The sequence below is a fragment of the Heptranchias perlo genome, chromosome 25, assembly GCF_035084215.1.
Source record: "Heptranchias perlo isolate sHepPer1 chromosome 25, sHepPer1.hap1, whole genome shotgun sequence".
Lineage (NCBI taxonomy): Eukaryota > Metazoa > Chordata > Chondrichthyes > Hexanchiformes > Hexanchidae > Heptranchias > Heptranchias perlo.
In genome coordinates, this window is record NC_090349.1 from 37,935,106 (window position 1) to 37,961,667 (window position 26,562).

The following is a 26,562-nucleotide window of genomic DNA, read 5'->3' on the forward strand; positions in this document are numbered from 1 at the left end:
AGTATTTTTTGACTGTTAAATATCTATACTACTGTATTTTCTTAAGATAGTAATTGGGAGAGCACTTAGAACAGAAATTACTCCTGCACCCCCCTATGTTTTCCATCATCTATAAATTCTGGGTTGTAACCATGCCTTTCGATCCATTTTAGTTCTTAGGACTGCAGGATGTTTACCGCAAAATGGCGAAAGCTTAAGGACCCTGTCTGGGACTGATCGATGATTTTGTGTTCGTAGAGAAACAGCCACTGAGGAGGTGCGAGCAGGAGCTTCAGTTTGTGATAGCCCACCAGCTCGGTATGGACCCTGTGAGGTATGACATGACAGGCTGGATCAACAAAGCCAAGCAGAACCTATCGCTAGAGAATGCCAGCCAGTTGCTGCAGGAATCCAGAATGTAAGTGTTATAGTCTGAGGGGCAAGACACGACAATATGTTCCAGAAACGAATACCTATAGCAATTGAGTCATGCAAACCAGGTTCATGGTGTGTGCTGAGTGGCAACAAGGCTGCTGCAATTGGCCTCAGTGCCACTAGATTAAGAAGGGGAAATGATCAGTCAGGGTTCCCAATCCTGATTCCACTGCTGACCCTGGCTGTAGGTGATTGTGAGTTGACATTGGGTATTGGCAGGAATGAACTAGGCTCTCATGCTCTGCCTCCCAATTTCCAAGGTTCATGCAGGAATAATGGGCAATTGAGCAAGCTCCCATTTGGACTGTATCAGACCAAGGAGTCTTCAGAAGAGGACATGTGAAAATTGGCAAAGAAAATTTAAATAAAACCATGCCACTAATTCTTATACACATTTTATGCAGAATCTTGCTATAATTTATAAAGAAAACAGAAAATGCCAGACATATTCAGCAAGTCAGGCAGCATCTGTGGAGAAAGAAACAGAGTTAATGTTTCAGGTCAAAGACCTTTCATCAGAACTGGAAGAAGTTGAAGATTGAACAGTTTTTAAGCAATTACAGAACCAGACAAAAGTGGGGGAGGAGGAAGGGGAGGGGAGGAAAGAACAATAGGGAAGGTCTCTGATAGGTTGGAGGGCAGGAGTGATTAAATGACAAAAGGGATGATGGTGCAAGGCAAGGAGGTAATGGGACAAGTCGTGTTTAACTGACTTGATTGAGTTTTTTGATGAGGTAACAGAGAGGGTCGATGAGGGCAATGCGGTTGACGTTGTGTACATGGACTTTCAAAAGGTGTTTGATAAAGTGCCACATAATAGGCTTGTCAGCAAAATTGAAGCCCATGGAATAAAAGGGGCAGTGGCAGCATGGATACGAAATTGGCTAAGTGACAGGAAACAGAGAGTAGTGGTGAACAGTTGTTTTTTGGACTGGAGGAAGGTATACTGGGGGTCGGTACTATGACCACTGCTTTTTTTGCAATATGTTAATGACTTGGACTTGGGTGTAGAGGGCACAATTTCAAAATTTGCAGATGACACAAAACTTGGAAGTGTAGTGAACAGTGAGGAGGATAGTAATAGACCTCAAAAGGACATAGACAGGCTGGTGGAATGGGCAGACACATGGCAGATGAAATTTAATGCAGAGAGGTGCGAAGTGATTCTTTTTGGCAGGAAGAATGAGGAGAGGCAACATAAACTAAATAGTACAATTCTAAAGGGTGTGCAAGAACAGAGAGACCTGGGGGTAAATGTGCATAAATCTTTGAAGGTGGCTGGACAGGTTGAGAAAGTGGTTAAAAAAGCATACGGGATCCTGGGCTTTATAAATAAAGCAGAGTACAAAAGCAAGGAAATTATGTTGAACCGTTATAAAACACTGGTTTGGCCACAGCTGGAGTATTGTGTCCAATTCTGGGCACTGCACTTTAGGAAGGATGTGAAGGCCTTAGAGAGGGTGCAGAAAAGATTTACTAGGATGTTCCAGGATGAAGGACTTCAGTTATATAGATAGGCTGGAGATGCTGGGGTTGTTCTCCTTAGAGCAAAGTAGGTTGAGAGGAGATTTGATGGAAGTGTTCAAAATCGTGAAAGGTTTAGATAAAGTAAATGAAAAGAAGCTGTTTCCATTGGTGGAAGGGTCGATAACCAGAGGACACAGATTTAAGGTGACTGGCAAAAGAACCAAAGGCGACATGAGGAAAAACTTTTGTATGCAGCGAGTAGTTATGATCTGGAATGCGCTGCCTGAAAGGGTGGTGGAAGCAGATTCAATTGTGGCTTTCAAAAAGGAATTGGATAAATATTTGAAGCGAAAAAATTTGCAGGGCTACAGGGAATAGGACTAACTGGATTGCCCGGCATGGGCTCGACAGGCCGAATGGCCTCCTTCTGTGCTGTAACCATTCTATGATTCTAAGTAAAGAAACAAAAGATGGGTCTAGAGGAGCTGTAAATGCAACATCAAAACCATTACCAGCACATGTTGTCCGAAAAAATGGGAGCAGTGGTTATGATCCGAAGTTATTGAAATCAATGTTGAGTCCCGAAGGTTGTAAAGGGCCTGAACAAAAGATGAGGTGCTGTTCCTTGAGCTTCCATTGAGCTTCATTGGAACAATGTAAGAGGCCGAGGACAGAGGTCAGAGTGGGAGTGGGATGGGGAATTAAAATGGCAAGCGACCGGCAGGTCAGGGTCACTTTTGCGGACTGAGCGGAGGCGTCCAGCAAAGCGATCACCCAGTCTGTGTTTGGTCTCCCCGTTGTGGAGAAGACCGTATTGTGTGCAGTGAATACAGTATTGAAAGAAATACAAGTAAATAGCTGTTTCACCTGGAAGGAGTGATTGGGGCCCTGGACAGTGGGAAGGGAGGAGATGAAAGGGAAGGTGTTGCATCTCCTGCGCTCACATGGGAAGGTGCCGTGGGGAGGAGAGCGGGTGTTGGGGGTGATGGAAGAGTGGACCAGGATGTTGCAGAGGGAACGGTTTCTTCGGAATGCTGAAAGGGGAGGGGAAGATATGATTGGTGGTGGTATCACACTGGAGATGGCGGAAATGGCGGAGGACGATATGTTTGAATGTGGAGGCTGGTGGGGTGGAAGGTGAGGACAAGGGGGACCCTATCATGGTTCTGGGAGGGAGGGGAAGGGGCGAGGGCAAGTGTGGGAAATGGGACAGACACGGTTGAGGGGCCTGTCAACTACAGTGGAGGTGAATCCTTGGTTGAGGAAAAAGGAAGACATATCGGAAGCACTGGTGTGGAAGGTGGCATCGTCAGAACAGATGCAACGGAGACGGAAAACTGGGAGAAGGGAATAGAGTCCTTACAGGAAGCAAAGTGGGAGGAATTGTAATCAAGGTAGCTGTGGGAGTCGGTGGGCTTATAGTAGATATTGGTTGACAGTCTATCAGTCTATCCCCAGAAGTGGAGATAGAGCAATCGAGGAAGGGAAGGGAAGAATCGGAGATGGACCACGTGAAGGTGAGGGAAGGGTCGAAATTCAAAGCAAAGTTGATGAAACTTTCCAGTTTGGGGTGAGAACAGGGAATGGCACCAATACAGTCATCAATGTATTGGAAAAAGAGGTGAGGGAGGGGACCGGAATAGGACTGGAACAAAGAATGTTCCACGTACCCCACAAAAAGGCAAGCATAGTTGGGACCCATATGGGTTCCCATAGTGACACCTTTTATTTGGAGAAAGTGAGTGGAGTGAAAGGAGAAGTTGTGCAACGTAAGAACAAGTTCAGCCAGGCGGACGAAGGTGGTGGTGGATGGGGACTGGTTAGACCTCCATTCAAGGAAGAAGCAGAAGGCCTGCATGCCGTCCTGGTGGGGGATGGCGGTGTAGAGGGACTGGACGTCCATGGTGAAAAGGAGATGGTTAGGGTTGGGGAACTGGAAATTATTAAAGTGGAGGAGGGCGTCGGAAGAGTCGCGGATGTAGGTCGGAAGAGACTGGACAAGGGGAGACAATCTTGCTATAATTTCATGCATTTGATATTTCATGGCTGTCCACCTGGTTTTTATGGGCTGGAGAATGGAAAGTGCCAAAGAAATTTCCCTCATTTTTTTGGCACTAATGCTCACAACAAGTACTTCCATGCTGGGTGCATAAAGAAGGTTACATGCAGTTCTGACCTGCCCCAGGTCTCTTAACCTAACCCTCAGAAGGTCACCGCAATGTGATGCACCTAATGTTTCCCACACCAACCACCCTTGTGACATTTCTGCCTGAGATGGACAACTGTTTAATCAAAACCTCAAGATAACTTATCAAGTTTTGAGATTTTACACCAATTCTATAAACTTTTTCACACAATGGATGGTAAATATGCTTAACTCCTGCTCCCCACCTCCATAAGAATAATTTATAACTGACACTGATTAAAAAAAACAGACCTCCCTTCAGGTTACTTAAGCTATCTGTAGACCCAAATGCCATTTACTTTCTGGCACAGTATGTGTTCATGAATGGTCCACCTCTTCCCTCAGAATAACTGAACCTTTAAGCTAAATGCATTATTAATACTTATTACACCCATTAACAGGTTATTCAACATCTAATATTTTATTAATATCCACTTCCCTTGTGGATCTTTACATTGTATGGTGTTTGGGATTGATATATGCTTCACTTTAGCTTTTTAAGACCACGTTTCTGTATTAAAATCAATCTAATGGGATTACCATGGATTAGAACAAGCTATTTTTATTATTTTTTTTAAACACTGCATACATTATGCTGGGAAGCCGCAGTTAGCCTTGATGTCTGGAATGTAAACCAGTGTAAACAATGCAGTTTTAGTGAAGATTCCAGTGAAGTGCCAAGGCCCTTAGCACAGGACACCATAAAGGTTGAAAAGAGTAGGAAAGGAAATGAGGTAAGTCAATTAAAAAAATGCCAAAATTTGGGTTTCAAAAGTCAGAATATTGCCAGAGGAAGGGAAGACTGAGGGAAGCAAGGAGTTGCACGCATTTGAGGTGTTGGGAAAGAATAAGAGTAGGAGATGGTGCGATGAGTCTTAATTTCAACACAACAAAGATCCAACTAAGAGGATGTGCATAAGACTCGGCATATTTGCAGCTTTAAAGGAACAAGAGAGAAAAATGCAGAGCAGTTATAATATCTGTTTCCATATTGTGATCAGATTTGTCTTGTAGACTACAAAATGTCTTGTATTTCTTTGTTGGTTTTCATTTTTAATTCTACCTCTATGTTTAGGACAGAATATTATTCTGGTGCTTGTTGTTCTTCAAGTGGGTAGAGTACCCTTGGCAGGGACCTTGCGATGAGATTGTCAGTGTTGCTTAATGATTGCCTTATACAAATCGTGATTCAAGTGGTGGAAGTGGGATTAAGCCATTATTTTGGTCTCCTTCCCTACTTACCATTCCAGAGGGAAAGGAAAATCATATGCTTCACTTCCATGTGACATTCAGATTTGACGAAACTCAGATTTGAAGTCCAACCACAAGTGGCCCCAGGATTTCTGGTGGGGGGTTAACCTCTCACCTCCTAGAATCAATCGACCTATCTTGTGTTCTATGGCTCATTACATTCAGCCTCTTAAAGCTTTGTTCATGAAGACTATTTTGAAAAATGCGTTTTCTCCCTTTTGGATCTTTCTGGGCCCCATACAGTGGCCTCCAGTTAAAAGAGGTAGACACAAAGGGCCATATTCATGGGTTCCACTAATAGCACTCTACAACCAATCATTAACGTTATTCAAATGTAACTTTAGGTGGAAATACTGACAATTTAACTTTCTTGTGGCTAGACACCTTGATCTGGTTTATATTGTACCCAAGTAACCCATTGAGACTGGCAAGTGACAATCTATGGGCACAAACAGCAAAAGGCTGGGAGCTCTCAGTCTCTAGTGCGCCACAACATCATATTGTTCGACGTAGCACTAACAATAAAATGCAGCTAATCTATTGATCGCTTCCTCTAACTAGTGAATTCCTCAAGAAACTCTTCTCTGCACGATCCAAAATCCCTATAATCTGTCGGTCAGTGTCTGGTCTGGAAGGCACTTCCCAGCTAGCTATGCACAGGATCGGTTGTGTACGGAAGACGTTCAGCACCAGCTTTGCAGCTGTGAAGAGAAAATCCACATGTGCACTTATCAAGTTACAAGTGGTGAGTGTGAACAGACTGGATAATGGACCAGGGATTATACTTATACTAAGGATGGATGTAGTGGGCTTGCATTTGGCTCTATTTCACCCAGTTGAACTGATGGAAGCCCATCAAATTCAATCCTAGAACTACGTACTTGACAGACTTCTGGTGGGTCATTTTGAGTTTTTCCGATAGTGTAAAGCGGGTGATAGCAAATCGACCGCCTGTTTTACATCTCTCCCAATTTTTATTTCCATTGCCGATTCACTATCTCCCGTTTTACACTATCGCACAAACTCAAAATTACACGGCCCTGGTCTTAATATATTTAGTTATAGTCTCTTCGCCTTCCTTTCATCTCCTGGTTTATATTTTATTCCTGTTGGTCAGAAGTAGTATATGAATGGCCATTTTGGGTAGATGTCACAGAATTACAAACCAGTGGTATCATAATTAGAAAAAATGGGTTGAATTTTCAGGCCTCCCGCCCAGTGGCACCCTGAAAATGGGAGGCACTGACCTGTCACCCCGTTGTCACGGCAACGTTTCCCCGGGACTGCTGCTAGGTGACTGGAGCAGCCCCCTAAGTCAGGCCAACGGTAGGCGCATTTAAGATACTAAATGGAGTCCTAAGACGTACATTTGTGGTCTGAACTGGTCAGAGTGGACGCCGTTATTGAGAACCTTTCCTGAAATTTTTAAAAAATCTTCGGGATTCTCCTGCCCCATTTAAGTCCTCCTCCTCCTCTTCTTCCTTTGCTGTGGCAGCAGATGTCCCGCTGCAACATTGCCAAATTTAGTTTCCCAGCAGCTGTGGGCTCCGTCTCGCTGGAGGGGACCCCGCATAAATAATCAGCCCCGACTGAGGAAAATGTTTCAGGGCCATGGCAGGTTTGGAGCGGTGGGAAGAGGAAAGTCCAGGCCACGGTGTTTAAAAAAACCACCTGCAGTCCGATTCCATATCCCAGGTTAACTCAATACAAATGGGGCAAGGACCAGCCAGTCTCGTAGAAAGGCTGGAGGGAGGAGCCAAGCCACGTCCCTACCATGAGATTTGCTCAGTTGTGTGTATGACTGCAATCAATTTTGAATAAAACTAAGAATTGTTCAAATCCAGGAAGCCCCGGCAACTGTTTTTGAGGGTACTTAATGAACGGTTCAACAATGTGAGTTTAGTTGAGTCAGTTGGAACGATAGGTTCGTCCAATTTAGCTCCTGCAGTTGGAAAAGCTACAAGAAAAATATATTGTGTGTACAAAGGTTAAGTACAAAATAATAGCGTCGGACATACACTGCGACCATTTATCCCTTTCGAGGAGGTATAATTCTACAGTAAATATTCATTTTTCTATTAAATGTTTGCTTTTCACCCATTCATAAAATTCTTTTGTAAGGAATCTTACAACACCAGGTTATAGTCCAACAGTTTTATTTGAAAATCACAAGCTTTCGGAGGCTTTCTCCTTCGTCCGAAGGAGGAAGCCTCCGAAAGCTTGTGATTTTCAAATAAAACTGTAGGACTATAACCTGGTGTTGTAAGATTCCTTACATTTGTCCACCCCAGTCCATCACCGGCATCTCCACATCATAAAATTCTTTCGATAGCTAAAGTCATAAACAAGGTCTCATGTGATATTCTACTGCACTCCAAATGCAAGAGAAAGTCCCTGGATGGATGGAGTGATTAAAACAATTCACGGAAAGGTTTCTCGTTCACTTTCCTGGGCACGTTACAATAAAAGTACATAGATATTAGGGAAGGCACCTGTGAAACCATACAAAATCGAGACTTAACTAATGAGATTAATTGAAATTACAGAATTCAAAGGTGTGAAGGGAGAGCTGAATTTAGTTACTGGGCTACTGGGAAAGTTGTGAGGCTTCATAAAAATAATTGAGCTAAGTGTTAGTTAAATGAGCTCATTTCAGATGAAAAGTGAACCGGGGTGGTATTAAGAAAACCTGACTTTTTCATCAAAAGCATTTTTATGCTCACAACAAGTAACGTGTGAACTCATAATTTGTTGACTGCTGGGGATAAGAAAATTGAATTTCCCATATGTTTGACGGTATTACTTTATTAAGATTCAGATTGGCACCTTTCCCGAAATGTAGTTTATTGTTTCATTCCGTTTAAAACACTCAGGATGTTTTATTTGTAAAATATGCTGCTTGCAAACCTGTTCTGAAGTTGAAACAGATTGTTCACACAACAGTATACAGTTATTACAGTCTCATTCCATATAAGATGACAGATGACAGTGAGGCAATCATTTAATTGAGCAGCCTAATGAAGTCCTAAATTGGAAGAGTGAATTAACTGCAGGTTATGAATGCAAGCAAAGTCCTGAGAACCCATCATTCCCTTAAAGTGACACCATCTTCATCAAAAAGTGGCATGAAGTGGGAGTTAGACCTGGTGGAGGCATGTACCATTTTAGTCAATGACATCACATGCAAGTTGTGTGTACAGGAGTTCATTGTGATTTGTATGCTGCATTTCTAAAAAAAACCTGTCAAATGTGAAGATGCGAAAGTGAAGAAAAGATGAAGAAAGTGCCTTTGTGACTCCTCCAGTGGCTCAGTATACCACCTGGAATGGTGCTCAACCATATAGCTCAGGAAGGTGCCACATTCAATCCCCAAACTTTCTCTTCATTTTTTCATCAACCATGTTGATGAAAATTTGGTAACTGCTTGGAAAGGAAGGATGTGTGTCACCAGATGTTGACTTTTAGAAGAGAACTATCTGGGCAATTCCAGATGGAGGTAGGGAAATTGAAGGGATGGCGTTAGTGATTGAAGAATACTGGAATATTGAGATGCTCAGAGCTGAGTGAAAACTTTTAGTTATTGATGACACGAATGCTATCTTCTTTATTTTCTTTTGAGTTGTCACCAAGTCTCCAATGTAATGATGCTCCAATAATGTAATGCACAGTATCCCAAATGATTTCTTCTCAATTCAAATTAATTTTTAAATCTCCTTTCTTTTAAATCCTAGGATGCTCTCACAAACCTTCTGAAACGTTCTGAAGCACACTTTGTCCACTGCTTTGTAGCAAGACTAGAGGTGAATGATGCAGAAGGGAAAATGCCTGCTAGTCAAAGGACTGGAGATGGAGTAGAAGGACAGAACTGTAGAGGACAATCGCTGGCCACGTTTGATATACCAACACTAAGGACTCAGCTACAGGGATCACAGCTACAGGATGCCCTTCGTCTCTACAGGCTAGGTAAAGTAACTGTTCCAGCATTATACTGTGAATGTGCTTATTACTGGAATCTGCTCACTATTTCATCCCCATTTCTATTTGAACTGTCCTTTAACTTCTAAACCCTAAGCATGTCGCGTATCCTTTATTCACGACAATGTTCATGTAGGCAGTGGAACCCCCCATGGGAGCTAAGCGTTGGAGCTCACCATGGGAGCTCTGCGGTGGAGCTCACCATGGGAGCTCTGCGGTGGAGCTCACCATGGGAGCTCTGCGGTGGAGCTCACCATGGGAGCTCTGCGGTGGAGCTCACCATGGGAGCTAAGCGTTGAAGCTCACCATGGGAGCTCTGCGGTGGAGCTCACCATGGGAGCTCTGCGGTGGAACTCACCGTGGGAGCTCTGCGTTGGAGTTCGCCGTGGGAGCTCTGCGGTGGAGTTCAATAGGATTGGGAATGTTTGTTCAAAGTGTGTCCTCAGGAGGTTGAGTGGATGAGGTAGGGACCCTGGAGGGTATATTTTGCATGGTTTGTAGAGGAGTAGGCTTCATGAGCCAATGGTCTTTTGTTCCATGCTTTCTTGTGATGTTGTGCAGTGAGCTGTCCAGTGAAGTGACAAATCTGTGTCATTGCACATGGAAGGGGATTTTTCTGTACGGAACATCTGCCACTATTACCATCACCAACTACATGAGAGTCAAGGACTTGTTATGTGTGCTGTGAAGACTGATACAGTGTGTGCTGTTGTCCACAATTATCCACACCTTAATTTCATGTTCTTATCATCAAGGGAAGATGCCAAGCAAAGTATAATATCACTCCCACAGAGGGTAAGCTTTCAGAATGAGCCACTACTAACTCTGTAAGTTCTGCATTTATTTTTCCTTTCAATTTTCTATTCCTCCCACCCTACCCACCTCCTGGAGATGCTGAATTAAGCTGTGGTATGGTCCATTCTCCATGCAGGCCATGACACCGTAAGGGGTATCACAAGTAAGCCCAATTCATCTCCTCACCTGACTTCCATATACACGCCTTTTCCAACAGGAGTCAGTGGATAGTGATCAGAAGCTGGTAACCCTGGCTGAACCTCTTTCTCCCTCCCCGCCAACCCAGGGGCACTGATGCCAGCTGTAGAAATCAACTAACTTAGTTAGTAATCAGAGATGGGGCTGGAGTCTTCCTGGTCTGTATGCCTTAGTTCCATACTACGCAGTGAATCTCCTAGCTGGAGAGCTGAATTTTTTTTTTAAGATTGCTTAAGTTTCATTTTATTTTCAGTGTTTTATTTTTAATATGTTGTTGCCCAATTGGTTACATAATTGAGTCTGAAAAGAAGCACTGCGTTCTTAAAAGGTCTCGGCTCGATCAGAGCATTATGAGAATGCACTGGTGCTGTGAGGTACTGTATTTTTCTCGAATTGATAGGATGTGTCACTGTCACCGATGAGGCAGGATAAATGATTTCCACAACTGAAGCAAACGGGCACCAGAGCCGTAAATAGGTTATAATCTAGGCTCACAGGATTTGATTTTGATGACTTTATTCATGACGTTTGTGCCCGTCAAGGTGAGGGATGTTAATGCCAGCAATGGAACACTTTTCATTTCTGATATCGGCATCAAGTACTCCCAGGCACAGTTAAATGTACAATATAGTCTCTTCTGTTTTCCCCAGCTATGTACCTCAAAATTGAACCCGAAACATTTCCATTTATTTTATCTGTGAATGCCTGAATTTTAATAAAGAAAAATACTGCCACCAACTCCTTCCTAGTCAAGTGATAATTAAATCTGAATACTGCAAGTGTTGTTTATAATCAGCCTCATCAGAGAAGACATTCATTATGTCTCACTGTCGACCATAACCTCATTATGTTCGTATTGAGGGTGAGATATGTTCACTGCAGTTTTATTCAGAATATGATCTGAGGGCCACTTATGCCTGCCTCCCATGACTGTGACCCATGGCAAACGACGAGTCTCTGGATCTTCACTTGCAGCCTACTCGTTGGAGCAGGGATTTAGTGCCTCTTGCCGACACTTCTCTTGCTGTTCAGCAACATTAAGACTGGGGCTATCCCAGCAAAAAGGTCAAGGCAATTCCCTACAGCAGAGAATTGAAATCAGGACTTGTTCCATAACTTTTGGTGAAGCTTTTTGGAACATTTTTAAGTGTGACCCTCAGGTTTTTTTTTTGTTTTTGTTCTCAGGGTGTGGGTGACACTAGTAAGGCTACACCTATTGCCTGAGAAGGTGGTGGTGGCCACTTCAAAGGGCATTTAGGGTCAACGTGGAATCACACTTAGGCTAGTCCAAGTAGGGATGGCAGTTTCCTGTCCGTGAAGGACAATAGTGAGTCAGTTAGGTTTTTGTGACATTGTGGCAGCTTTCACAGTCATTTTCTGGTGCTAGCCTACAAATTGGCATGTTAACTGAGTTCAGCTTCACAACTTGCCATGGTGGGATTTGAATTCATGACCTCTGGGTTGCTATTCCAGTACCATAATCGCTAGGCTACCGTACCTTACTAATGGTTGTGATTGTGGTCCTCAACAAAAACAGCAGTGACAACAACAACAAATTGGATTTAGATAGTGCTTTTAAAGACTGTCATAAAAGAGAAAAGAGAGGTGGCAATGCGGAGAGGTTTAGGGAGGGAATTACAGTACTGCATCAGGGGTTGCATTTACCCACTGGGGTTTATTTCTGGAGGGATAGAATTGAAAAGCAGAGAAGCTATGTTAAACTTGTATAGCACCTTGGTTAGACCACACTTGGAGTACTGTGAATAGTTCTGGTCTCCATATTATAAAAAGGATATAGAGGCACTGGAGAAGGTGCAAAAGTGATTCACAAGGATGATACCAGAACTGAAAGGATATAATTATCGGGAAAGGCTAAACAGGCTGGGGCTCTTTTCTCTAGAGAAGAGAAGGCTGAGGGGTGATCTGATAGGTCTTCAAGAGAATGAAAGGGTTTGATAGGGTAGACGTAGAGAAAATGTTTCCACTTGTTGGTGGGGGGTCCAAAACTAGAGGTCATAAATATAAGATAGTCGCTAATAAATCCAATAGGGAATTCAGGAGAAACTTCTTTACACAGAGAGTGATTAGAATGTGGAACTCGTTACCACAAGGAGTAGTTGAGGCAAATAGCATAGATGCATTAAGTGGAAGCTAGATAAGCACACAAGGGAGAAAGGATTAGAAGGATACGCTGATAGGGTTTGATGAAGTAGGGTGGGAGGAGGCTTGTGTGGAGCATAAACGCCGACATAGACCAGTTGGGCTGAATGGCCTGTTTCTGTGCTGTAGACTATATATAACTCAATATAAGCATGGGGGAGATCGCTCCATCTTAAGCATGTTTCAGTATATGTCGAGGGAAGCCCTGGATTGACATTGTCTCTCCTATTTGGTTGCTTTGCAGGATTCCCTGATCACATGCTGCTCGGTGACTTCCGACGCTGTTTCCAGGCACTGGCCCCAGCTATCCTGAAGAAATATGGAGCGGCATTTATGGTAACGGATGAGAAAAAGGTGTGTGAAAAGCAAAATCAGTCAATAGATGAAGAAATCACAAGGATGGGCCAATACATTTCATTTCTTCTTATTGCCTTAAGCTGTCTTTAAAGGCAAGGGAAATCTAGGGGGGGAATACATTTTGTTCTAAAAATATATGAAAGATGAAAGGTGAGAAAAACCCACGTTTTAGTATTCAAAATCTCCCAGCCCAGCCCCCAAATGTGCTTTGAATGCCCCTAAAGATTGCATCTCAACTACCCTATGTGGCAGATTATTCCAGACATTTATCACTCTTTATATGAAAAAGTTTCATCTGTTATCTGACCTAAATTTTTTTTCTGATAGTTTATATTTATGATCTCTTTTCCTATTATTCAGCTTTATTTTAAAATGGTAAAAACACGTTGGCAGGAGGGTCGGTAACCAGAGGACACAAATTTAAGGAAATTGGCAAAAGAGGCAGAGGTGAGATGAGGAGAAATTTTTTACGCAGCGAGTTGTTATGATCTGGAATGCGCTGCCTGAAAGGGCGGTGGAAGCAGATTCAATAATAACTTTCAAAAGGGAATTGGATAAATACTTGAAGGGGGGAGAATTGCAGGGCCACGGGGAAAAAGCAGGGGAATGGGACTAATTGGATAGCTCTTCCAAAGAGTTGGCACAGGCACAATGGGCCGAACGACCTCCTTCTGTGCTGTAGGATTCTATAATTCTACATAGGACTTACGTTATCCTTGACATTTAATATTTTATGTTCTTTTCTATAATTGTTAACTCTTACGCATTATCCAGGCAATTAATAAATCAAACTACGGCTCAGCTGACCAACAAACCTTTATTTGAGTGTAGATATTAATGAGAAAGCCTTACTAATTAGATCTCTTTTTAAAAGAATCTACCCATTACCTTCAGTGAAAGTGAGAGAGAAACAGACACATAAAATGGTTGAATTGACAGAGAAAGACCAGAAGAAAGTCAGTCTGCTGGGATTGCAGGAGCAGTGACTGAGAACATCAAGCTTGTAGGAACTCTTTCTCCTTCCTGGCTTTTAGACAGATATTAGAATCAAATACACAGAAGCTGAAGCATTAAATTACAAATTGCAGATTAAAAACCTTCGTTCACTGGGCTGAGTTAGAGGACCTTAGGTAGACCAGTGGTTTCAGGAGCTACATTTGGCCTCGCTGTTTCTGAGTTAGGGAGGGGTTCCCATGTCTGAGAGCTATTCAGTGGCCCGTGCTGGAGATTGGAGGGGAGGACAGTATCAGGCTTGGCTGTGATTCCTTTAGTGATCAAATAACATGCTGACCTGTACATCGGACGGAGTGTAAAACAGGTTGCTGATTTGCTGTTGCCTGTTTTGCGCTACCAAGACCAACTTTACACCCAGCACCTTAAGGAGAAGAGGTGAGTACACTGGGGAAATACAAAACCGGAATGGTAAGTGACCTTGGTCATAGTGACAAGGATGAGAAATTGTATGATGTTGACAGGATTGGTTGGAGCCAAGCAGAGTAAGTAACTCTGAGCCCCAGCAGCCTTTACTAATTATAGAAAAATACACCGCCAGCTCTCTGCATCTCTCTCCATCTATCGCTCCCTTTAATCTCTCCAATCACTGCTGCTACATCTAAGAGTCTCTTTGATCCATCTGTAATCTGATTGCTCCTCCTGCCGTTCGCCTCTAATCACATGAATAAGAAGAGGAAAGGAAAGTCAAAGATGGCTACAGGACTGATAGAGAAAATTATCAGTGTGATAATGGAAAAACCAGACCAAGTGACCCTGCGATAGCAGCTGGGTAAACTCAAAGAAAAGAGGATAATGTCAAACTGTGAACATCATTGGACAATCTTTCTGTCGGAAGATGAACCTCTTCAGAGATTAAAGATCATCTTTTAGTGAGACACGCCAGCTTTGCTCTGCTGGTAGCTTGCTGGCTGAGTGCTTAAACTAAGCTGACTCCCCATTGTAGTACGAAGGAAGTGTTTTATTATCAGAGGTGACATCCTTCAGAGGAGATGTTAAACTGAGGTCCCTTCTGTCTGTCCAGGTGAATGTCTAAAACCTCATGACACGACTCGAAGAAGAGCAGCGAATTCTTTGCATGTCCTGACAACGTTTTCCCCTAAAAAATACGACAGAAAAACAGATTAACTGGTCGTTTTATTTCATTGCTGTTTGTGATGTGCCTGGTGAAAGATGGCTGCTATCTTTGCCTACATAATAATGCATTCCGAAAAATAAAATGTGTGAAGCTCTTTGAAATGCTTCAAGAATGTGATGAGGTGCTATATATTTAAGTAGTGATGGTCAGCCACCTGTACTGCATTGGACAACTGAGGATAAAAAGGACAGTTTGAGAGCAAGACGCAAACCTTTCTGAGTGGAGGCGAGATGCCATTTATTTACTTGGCACTGTGTGTGGAGGGTTTGTCATATGAGGGTTTCTTTATTCATGCATAGTTCATTAAAAGGAATTTAATTTCTCTAGCTCCAGGGGTTCTGGCCACTTTATACAGGGCTCTTTTTCAGTTGTGTGTTGATTTTTGATTTGTCAGACTTTTTGGGGGATTTGTCAGCCTTTTGTATAGCTGTTGCCTCTTGGATTCCTTGAAGCGAGAGCTGGACCTGTTTCTGGCTGGGGTAGAGAACACCTTGTACAAAAGGTAGGTACTGCATAGAATTATCAGGGACACAGTGATCCCCCGGACTAGTTTCCGATCACCAAGGAAAGTGGCGGGGGGGGGCGGGTTGGAGAGAAATTTCCCAAATTCCCCCTCCCCCCAAAATTGGCCTGGGGTTTTACCTGCTTTTTCACCACTCCCAGGAGATCACATGGATTCGAACATACAAACATACAAAATTGACAGGCAGGAAATGACCAGCTGGCCCATCAAGCCTGCCCCACACCATGATGGCCAGACAATCACGGATAAACACTTCTTCCCTCCCCTGACCTCCCCCCCCCACCCCACCTCACACCCATCCCCGCAGTCATGTAAACTCCTGCAAGAGACAAAAAAACAGGAAAAACCCAGGGCCAATAAGGGAAAAAATACTCTATAAAATTCCTCTCCGATCCCTTGGAAAAGAGGTTTGGGTGGGTTGGAGAGTGTGTACATTGTGTGGGACAGGCTGGATGGACCAGAGGGTCTTTTTGTGTCCCCGTTGTTCGTATGTTCAGCTTTTCCGAGTTTTGTAGGATAGCACATATGTTATTGCAATACATCATAAATCATCCTGAATGTGTCTCCTGGTGGAGTATCACCACTGTATCAGCTTTTGTTCTTCAGTTGACTCAACTCCAATGTAAGGCTCCTGAATCCAAGGGTCATTTTGAGTGAGGGAAAGTGTTTCCTTTAATATTTGTATTTGTTATGAAATTACTTTAAGAAGAATAACATGGAGAATTGATTAAAAGAAAGAGCTTGCGTTTATACAGTGCATTTCAGGACATCTCAAAGTGCTTCACAGCCAAACGAGTACTATTTGAAGTGTTGTCACTGATATTGTGTAGGCTAATGTGGCAGCCATTGCACACAGCAAGGTCCCTGAAACAGCAATGAGATAAATGAGCTGATTTTTGGTGTTGTTGGTTGAGGGCTAAATATCGGCCAGGACTCCAGGCAAACTCCCCTGCTTTTCTTCGAATAGTGCCATGGGATCTTTTACGTCCACCCGAGAGGGCAGACGAGGCCTCGGTTTAACATCTCTTCCAAAAGTCCGCATCTTCAAAAGTACAGCATTTTCCGAGTACTACATTGAATCTCAACATAGAATTATTGAATGGTCACAGCATAGAAGAAGGCCATTCGGCCCATTGAGCCCATGCTGGCTCTTTGTAAGACCAATCCAGTTAATCCCATTCCCCTGCTCTTTCCCCGTAGCCCTGCAGATTTTTTCCTTTCACCCAATTCCTTTTTGAAAACCACAATTAAATCTGTTTCCACCACCCTTTCAGGCAGCGCATTCCAGATCATAACTTCTCACTGCGTTTTCCCTCACAACCCCTTTGCCTCTTTTGCCAATCAACTTAAATCTGTGTCTTGTGATTCTCGACCCTTCCGCTGATGGAAACAGCTTCCCTTCATTTACTTTATCTAAACCCTTCATGATTTTGAACATTTCTATCAAATCTCCTCTTAACCTTCTTTGCTGTAAAGAGAACAACCCCAGCTTCTAGAGTCTATCCATGTAACTGAAGTCCCTCATCCCTGGAACATTCTAGTAAATCTTTTCTGCACCCTCTCTAAGGCCTTCACATCCTTCCTAAAGTGCGGTGCCCAGAATTGGACACAATACTCCAGCTGTGGCCGAACCAGTGTTTTATAAAGATTCAACATAACTTCCTTGCTTTTGTACTCTATGCTTCTATTTATAAAGCCCAGGATCCCGTATGCTTTTTTAACCACTTTCTCAACCTGTCCAGCCACTTTCAAAGATTTGTGCACATATAACCCCAGATCTTTCTGCTCCTGCACACCCTTTAGAATTGTACCATTTAGTTTATGTTGCCTCTCCTCATTCTTCTTGCCAAAATGTACCACTTCACACTTCTCTGCGTTAAATTTCATCTGTCATGTGTCCACCCATTCCACCAGCCTGTCTATGTCCTCTTGAAGTCTATCACTATCCTCCTCACTGTTTACTACACTTCCAAGTTTTGTATCATCTGCAAATTTTGAAATTGTGCCCTGTACACCCAAGTCCAAGTCATTAACATATTGCAAAAAAAGCAGTGGTCCTAGTACCGACCCCTGGGGAACACTACTGTAAACCTCACTCCAGTCCGAAAAACAACCGTTCACCACTACTCTCTGTTTCCTGTCAGTTAGCCAATTTCATATCCATGCTGCCACTGCCCCTTTTATTCCATAGGCTTCAATTTTGCTGACAAGCCTATTATGTGGCTCTTTATCAAACGCCTTTTGAAAGTCCATATACACCACATCAACCGCATTGCCCTCATCTACCCTTTCTGTTTCCTCATCAAAAAACTCAATCAAGTTAGTTAAACATAATTTGCCTTTAACAAATCCGTGCTGGCTTTCCTTTATTAATCCACACTTGTCCAAGTAACACTTAATTTTGTCCCAGATTATTGTTTCTAAAAGCTTCCCCACCATTGAGGTTAAACTGACTGGCCTGTAGTTGCCGGGTTTATCCTTACACCTTCTTTTGAACAAAAGTGCAACATTTGCAATTCTCCTCTGGTACCACCCCCATATTTACTGAGGATTGGAAGATTATGGCCAGGGTAGGGAGCCAAGCTGTGTTTTTGGGTGGGCTGGGTGAAGTAATGCTGAATAGTAAACTATAATAAATGAGGCAAAACATTTCTAAGTAAATATAAGCCTACAGTAACTTAGAAATCGTTGAATGGCTGTTTTATTTTTCAGGCTACAGAAGAACTTCTCTCTTTGTTGGATTTGGAGAAGCACAGTTTTACTTTGGGGCAGAGTCGGGTATGTACAACACCGAGAGACCTAGATCTGTACAGCTACAGCGTAAAACCTCCCGGGAAGTCACACTTAAGTTTCAAACATAAAATCAAGGCACACGCTCCATCAGGATGTATTTTTACTTTACTCTGGGAACTCGGCTGCAATGCTTCACAGAAGAAGAATCAATCAGTTTGTCTTCTGATTATTTTAATAAAAGATGGGAAAAAGGAACCAAAAGTTGAGAAGTTTAGTTGGGGAGCTGTTTAAGATTACCATGCATTTGGTGTTAGACTGGACAGTCTGTTTACAGTGGGCTGATCTGAAATTTCAAAGTCACTAGTCAATGTCCTTTGGCATTGCAGATGGGTAGTCCAGACCAATTTGAATCTTTCAGCTCAAGCAGGGTTAGAGGGTGGGGGAATAATGGAACCAATGTGGAGGGGGGGAGGTCGAAGGGGGAGGAAGCAGTTTGGAAGGGGGAGGGAGAAGAGGCAAATAGGATGGGGAGAGGAGGGGAGCAGGAAGAGAGGCGTGAGTAGACGGTGTAGGAGAAGAGAGATGATGGTGGGAGAGAGGGGAGAGGGAGAAGGAAGGGTGGGGAGCAGGGCAGACAGGAAAGGAAGGGAAGAGAAAGGGAAGGGGAATAGGAGAGTGGAACGGAATAGAAGGGAAGGAGAGGGACACAGGAGGATGTGCAGTTCAATGGACTGCGTCTCTGCCTGGGAAATCCTCAGTGCGATGGGTGGGGAGTGTTGGTGATTGGCAAAAAAATCCAGTGGGGGTGGGGGAGTGCTGAAGAAGGGAATTCTGGGGGAAGGGAGATTAAAGCATGAGACAGCCAGCCATTAGGGATAAGTGTAACTGGCATTCGAAGGTGTGTGGGGTTGGGGGGGTTACTGTGGATGGGAAATGCAGTTAGGAGGGAGGTTTACTGTAAAATGGGATAGGAAATGGGTAGAGGCAGCCTTTGAAGTGGACCTTAGGCCAAAGGGGGTTGGTTGGCGAAAGGGATTGGCAGTCAGAAAGTGGGTTGGAAAGGGAAACACAGCCAATAGGAGAGGAGGTTTGGTAGGTGAGATGCAGCCAATGGTGAATGATTTGGAATTTGAGCCAATGGATGGGATCGTGACGTGCAATCCATGACATGCTTTTCATCAGGGGTGGGGGCCTCATGATTCCAGGGTGAGGAGGGGGGGTTGGCGGTGGTCTAGGTCAGAGGGAGAAGTGTGAACATTGGTTGGGGTGTTTTCTTTGCTGCTCGATGTTGGCAATTCCATTGCTTCTTCAGGGCTTCAGCATGTAACACAACCATCAGCCATCATCTACCACAGGATGGGGGCCCAACACTTGCTCAGTGAGGGTGGGGGGGAACAGATAACAAAATGTAGTTCAGGAGAGTAGGGGGATAGAAGCCAAATACTTGTTTACTGAGGGGGGAAGTGGGGGATCAAAAACTTGCTCTGCAGGTTGTGAGGGTGGGAGGTGGGCAGCATCGAAATGTTTCCTTTGTCTCTGACTGTCTATTGATGATTGCTTTGTTTTCCAATGTAAAAAGATATTGTCTCTTTCTCAGCTTTGTATGATGCTTCACCTAAGATGCTATTTTGGCTGTCACCTGTCGTTACGTGGTGCCTCATGGTTTCCAATCTGTCACATAATGTTACAAAAGAGTGCAGTACCTTTGGAATTCCGAGATCACTCACTTAATATATTTGAGATGTACTGGACACCACATGACTGAGGCTTAAGATGGGTATTCGTTAATTTTTAAGGTTTTCAGTTAAATTTCTTCATCGCCAAAGCAAACATCCCTCCACCTCTACCTGTCCTATCCTGTCCCTGTCTGGCTTTTGAGTTAGCAAAAAGTGATAACTCTCTCTGTGTTTAGAAGCACAGATTAAAGTTCATCCATTTGAGCACCGACTATAACTTGTGAAACAATCAACTCTAAATAGTGGTGAGTGCATCTGCAATTGGATTGGATTTTATATAAACTCGATTACATTATTCATTTTTTTCTCCCATTCGCACGCAGTACACCTAAAAGGAGAGCACTTAAGAAAAATTACGATTTCTTAAAAGGTGCTTGGATATTCTGAAATTCAATAAGTGAATGAACTAGAGTGAAACAATCACCTAATGTTTGAATGTGGATTGGTTTCCCATCAGATCTTCTTCAAAGCTGCAGTTGTCTCCCGACTGGAGAAGCAGCGTGAGAAGCTGGTTTGCCGGACCTTGATCTTGCTGCAGGCCGTGTGCCAGGGATTCCTTGGACGACAGCAATTCAAGAAAATGAAGGTAAAGCTCTCTTGGTATGTACCTTAGTGGTTGCAATGGCCTTCAGACCACACCTAAAATGTTTATTTAAAGGGGAAGAAATAACATGTAAATTTTAGATAGAATATAAAAGCCTGGTTTCGTGGTGGCTGAACTTTCTCTTCAAGAAGGACCTCTACTCTCCAGTGTTGAATGAGCTGACTGTGGTGGCTTTTTTTTCTCTCCAGATCCAGCGTTTAGCTCTTTGTTGTATTCAGAAGAACATCAAGAAGTACTGGATGGTCCACCAGTGGCCCTGGTGGAAACTGATGTCAAGTATTCGCCCAATGCTTAGCATTAACCTGGCTGATGAAAATCTTCAAGTCAAAGAGGTATGTTTGTGCTCAGTGACGTGGGTGGGAAGGAGGTGCCCAGGTGTTCAAACACTAGCACCTCCCAAAATTTCTAATTTCTTTCGAAAGAACGTGCCTTAGATCAGTTGATAGAACACAGAAACAACAAACGATCTTCCAGAGCTAGTCAGTTCCTCAATTCCACCAGTGAAAACCAATTAGTTGGGCTTCTGCTTCTAAATGTTGCAGTGAATGGAAGCAAGTTATTGGTAGACTAATGTCACGTATCCAGCTTGGAATTTGTGCTTTAGGGTTTATCAGTCAAGACTTTTTCCTGTCCATTTGTTTTATTTGAATTGTTAGATTAATGAAAGTGTTGATTTTCTAGCCAACCTGGGAAATTAAAAGAACTCTGTTGCTGGTGATAAAAAGAGAACAATCCGATAGACAGAGATGATTTCATTATTGTACCAATTTTTTTGGAGTACAACACTTTTTTTGGCTTATTCAGGTGTTCAAGTTTGGAGTTACTTTCATATGTCGCTCAGGTGCCAGAACTGCCCTAACCTCTGAAAACTATTGTGCTGAATCTCCTGGGGTCAGACAGGTCATCTTGGAGTGCAGTGTCTGCACGACGTTGGAATTTGGTGTGGAACCCAGATCTGGCAGGGCCCTGTCCCTTTTCAGCTCCAGTTGAAATCGTGGTGCTTCCAGTGGCAGGTCCGTAATATGCCTGGCCACAAAAGGGCAGGCATGTTACAATAGAATGTAAATGGGGAAAATACATCATCCTGCCAATGGGATGCCAAACACCAGGGACGCCTGTTAGTCCCTGACAATGTCCTGTATTGTTGGAGCTATGGGTGGGAAAGCCACGGGAATTCCCAAATTCCTGGGCACGATTTTCAACTCAATCTGTTACAGAGCAATTCATTTGCATTGCCTACACCAGCAGAAGAAAGCAGGAGCCGCTTTTTACAAATTTATTATGAGCAGCCCTGAGTCCTGCAGACCCGATGATGTTGTGGCATCTTGCTGCAGCAAAATTCCTCCTCCTTCCCGGGTGGGCACTCCAGATGCCCCCATAATGGGATAAAAGTGATCTTTTATAATATTCCTTTATCCCTTACCATTTTTGAAGCTGAAAATACACAACAAGGTGATCTGCAAATGAACTAATTGGAAGTAGACATGTAGCAGGCTGACTGTGATTAGTTGTTCTTCAACGACATTGGTTCTGATCATTATTCTTAATACTTCATATTAATTTGTGCCAATGTAATTAAGGTTTCCATCCACTTGCTGGCCCCTCGGTCACATTGAACCTAATGGTGCACAGCTTCATTTTCCTACTTGACCCTGATATGAGTTTCAAACCACACATTCAGTCCATCACCAACACCGCCTTCTCCCACCTTTGAAATAACACCCATCTCCAACTCTAGGCATGGAAATTTGCCTTTTAATAATAAGATTTGAAATGGAATAGAAGAGCAGAGGGACCTTGGTGTGCAGATACACTGATCATTAAAAATGGCAGTACAAGTAGGTTAGGTCATAAAAAGGCAAACAGGCTTAACATATAAAGGCATAGCATGCAAGAGCTAGGACCTAATGCTGAATCTATACAAAACTTTAGTTAGACCATGGTTGGAGTCTATGTACAGTTTAAGACATTCCATTATAAAAGCAATGGAAAACGTGCAGGATAGATTCACTAGGGTGTTGCCTGGCTAGGGTAACGGTTATGAAAAGTGACTCAAGAAGTTAGGGCCTTTTTTTTTCTAAAGCTGACAAGGTTAATGGCTGACCTGATAGAGGTCTTCAAGATTAGGAAGCTACTGAGAAATCCACACAAACAATGTTTCTGTTGCCCAATTTGGAGTGACCAGAGTCTTCCCTTAGAAATGACATCCACTTTCCAGAGAGCTTAGGCACATGTTGGCAAGGACCAAAGCTAAGGGTTCTCTCATATGAAAGGGCACTGCTGGAATTTAACCATCTAAATCTGTGCAGATTATCAGAACAAGGTAAATTACCCACTGAATAGGGTCAGGGCCAGCCTACCGATTAGGCTATGGCTTGCAGGGTTATCTGGAGCTAAGTAGGAGGAATCCCAACTCCCAGTGATAGGTTAACTCTTTCAGGTCCAAGTAATGAGCCTGGCTGTTTGGTCAATCATCAGTAGTGCCCTGCAGTGCTTCTTTTTTTATTTGTTCATGGGATATGGGCGTCGCTGGCAATTCCAGCATTTATTGCCCATCCCTAATTGCCCTTGAGAAGGTGGTGGTGAACCGCTGCAGTCCGTGTGGTGAAGGTTCTCCCACAGTGCTGTTAGATAAGGAGTTCCAGGATTTTGACCCAGCGACAATGAAGGAACGGCGATATATTTCCAAGTCGGGATGGTGTGTGACTTGGAGGGGAACGTGCAGGTGGTGTTGTTCCCATGTGCCTGCTGCCCTTGTCCTTCTAGGTGGCAGAGGTCGCGGGTTTGGGAGGTGCTGTCGAAGAAGCCTTGGCGAGTTGCTGCAGTGCATCCTGTGGATGGTACACACTGCAGCCACAGTGCGCCGATGGTGAAGGGAGTAAATGTTTAGGGTGGTGAATGGGGTGCCAATCAAGTGGGCTGCTTTGTCCTGGATGGTGTCGAGCTTCTTAAGTGTTGTTGGAGCTGCACTCATCCAGGCAAGTGGAGAGTATTCCATCACACTCCTGACTTGTGCCTTGTAGATGGTGGAAAGGCTTTGAGGAGTCAGTAGGTGAGTCACTCGCCGCAGAATACCCAGCCTCTGACCTGCTCCTGTAGCCACAGTATTTATGTGGCTGGTCCAGTTAAGTTTCTGGTCAATGGTGACCCCCAGGATGTTGATGGTGGGGAATTCGGCGATGGTAATGCTGTTGAATGTCAAGGGGAGGTGGTTAGACTCTCTCTTCTTGGAGATAGTTGCTGTGGACCTCTTTGGCGCCAGTATTAGATCACAAAGTCTGGTACAAAGGGTTGACTGCGTTCCAGTCGCATATCATCTGGAGCCAACTATAAACCAAAGAGACTTTGTTTACCTTCCACTCCCCTCAAAAGAGTATTTTCTGGTGTATGTCCTAATACAGTGTTTTTACGTGTCTAGGAGGAGGTTGGTGCATTGCGCAAGAAGTTGGAGAAATCTGACCGGGAACGTAACGAGATCCGAGAGAACGCTGACCTCCTCGAGGGCAAGGCAAGTTTGCATTTATTTACTCTTTTATTACTATGTATTTTCCCCACTTCCTTGTGTTTTTTTGGTGTGCGCCTGATGGGCAAATTGGCCTTTTCTCACTTCAGACTTGATGTTCTTATCTTTCTTCATTCATTCATTATTTCTAAGAGATTAGCAGAATAAGCCAGGAGTCTTTGCTAACTTCACCATCAATGTTGCTGTGGTGAGTCTTGATCCCTTTCTGGCTTATAAAACACCAAGAAAAAGACATAGGTGGTTAATCAGGTTTTTAAAGAGAAAGCTGTGAGGGCTTTTGCCACGACTAAAAGGTTCGAAATGCTGGAGGACAGTTAAAAGCCATCTTGTTTAAATCAAGTGAGATGAGCACTGATGTAGGTAAGTATGGTGTATTCTTTATTTTATATTTTTACACTTGAATTAAATGAGTCCAATCATAAATGCTCTTCTGTACATTCACCCTACTGTGAAATAAAACTGTTTATCGATCCATTTCTGGTCTTGTCTGACTAAGTTTTTGCTCGGGCCACCTTCAGAGAGATTAAAGAAGTACATGTGCAAGGGACACAAATATCTGAACTTGAGAAAGTATCTACAGTAGACATTATACTTGTAACAATGACCAACAAGCATTCTATTGAAGAAAGCAGAAATCCTGCCCATGGACTAAATGGGAGATTGACAATTTTCCAAGATGGTGACAGACCTTGAGTTAGCTACATTAGATGAATTCAAAATTCTTCCTTTATTCATCATGCTGAATTGATGTTTTAACAGTACAAATGTAATCTTTTGTATTTCTTATCCTGTCTAACCCCCTGGTGAGAATCCACCTTTCGCTGTATTGTGTATTCAATCCTTTTGTTTGGCTTTGTTTTTAACCCCTTACTCTGTGGTGACTCTCATGAGTCCTCCCATTTTGAACAGTTATGCCCTCGTCTGAATCCCCCGGTAGGTTTTGACGGCCGGATAACTCTAGAGTTATGAAACCCCGAACATAGAATTCTTCAAAGACACTTTTATACTTCCTGGGGTTTTTTTTTTCCTGTTTATGGGAGGGAGTCAGCTTCATGGACTTTCTACATTTGTACCGGGTGCTGGTCTCAGTAGATGTGCTGGGTTCTGTTGTATAATATGGAGACCCAAATTGCAAATGTGCGGAACCAAATCCTCACATTTACTTTGATGGAACAGGAAGCTTTAACCCGACGTCAGATTTGAAGACCTACATTTTCATGGATCTGCAGACTGCTGCACTCCTATAATACAAAAGTGCCTGAGGTGAATGCTTGCTCAGTAGAATTAGCATGAATTAAAGTTATGATAAACAGTAGGGAGAAGGGGAACGAATTAATAGAACGTGTGATTTACATAAAACTTTCCAGTTCTAGTTCTTCCCAGTCCTGAATGTTCAAATTTAAACCATCATGCTGCAGATGCATTTGGCATTAAACTGCTTTGTAGTGTTTGAGGGGAAGATAGATGCCTGATTCCCAGCAGCAAACCCCGTAATTGTCTCCTTGAGCAGCTATGGTAATTGGACTATGTTCCAGACTCTCAAATAATCATAATTTCTTTTGAAAATATGAGTTATTGAACAGGGCTTGGTCCCGATAGCATCAAACAGGTGTTTATACTGATTAGAAAGATGAACTCATCCGTACTGACCTATCCTCTAGTAGTGTTTTCAATTGCCCTGCTCAATATGTGATGTATGATCCTGGGAGCCATGAATGGAACTTGTGTAGAATTTGCAACTAAGTAAGAATATTTGTTATTGCAACAGGACAACAAAGTTCGACGCAAATCACGCAAGTTCCTAAAATCACCATCACATGATTTTAATACTAGCTCTTGAGGGTGCAAATATCTGAAAAAACAAAGATGAGTAGCTGGAACACTTTACTTTCAAACAAAAGGGCACATGTTAGACCCCCCCCTCCCCGCATGCTGTTAAGTGCTTATTTATTTTGTTGAGTATTGTGTACGTTTTTGGCTAGAACGTCGGCTTGAATTAAGAAAAGGAAGTGGGAAGGAGGGGAGAAGGAAAGACAAATCGGCATTTTTTGACCCTGCTGAAATGGCACCTTTTTCAAGCCACACTCATGAGTTCCCACAGAATTGGCTTCAGTAGATTCCCTCTAGTGTTTGTGCTGCTGTTGCCCCACTGTTGCTACCTGCCACCTGCTAATGAATCAGAGGAACAAACCGGCATGAATTTATTCCCGGCTACAACACCCCCTGCCAACATTGACTGCGAGGCACGCTTCATCAAGTTAGGAACATGGAAAAGTACATGACCAGAAAAGACTCTCCATTCACCAGGCCAGTCCTTGTGTAATTGCTTGTTGACGCAATTAACGAGGCTCTTACGGATTGATTTTGACCCTGCCCGCCCGGTGGAAACCAGGCAGGTGGGCAGTTAAAATGGCCCATGGGACTTACCTGGACGAATCCAGGATGCCTTCCCGTGGGTTGTGATCTTAACCTGCTCTTGTGAGCTGGCAAGA

At 43.3% G+C, this 26,562-nt stretch overlaps 1 protein-coding gene across 5 annotated transcripts in view; it reads left to right on the plus strand.

Annotated features, from left to right (window-relative positions):
- Positions 1-26,562, plus strand: part of LOC137342242 (unconventional myosin-XVIIIb-like) — a 265,799-nt gene that overhangs the window by 119,619 nt on the left and 119,618 nt on the right. For all 5 annotated transcript variants that reach the window (XM_068006069.1, XM_068006068.1, XM_068006071.1 and 2 more), the window contains 8 exons: positions 238-397; positions 5,879-6,062; positions 9,049-9,280; positions 12,690-12,799; positions 18,187-18,252; positions 20,401-20,529; positions 20,736-20,879; positions 23,966-24,055. In XM_068006069.1, coding sequence (XP_067862170.1) covers positions 238-397; positions 5,879-6,062; positions 9,049-9,280; positions 12,690-12,799; positions 18,187-18,252; positions 20,401-20,529; positions 20,736-20,879; positions 23,966-24,055 — 1,115 coding nt within the window. The remainder of the gene's footprint in view (positions 1-237; positions 398-5,878; positions 6,063-9,048; positions 9,281-12,689; positions 12,800-18,186; positions 18,253-20,400; positions 20,530-20,735; positions 20,880-23,965; positions 24,056-26,562) is intronic.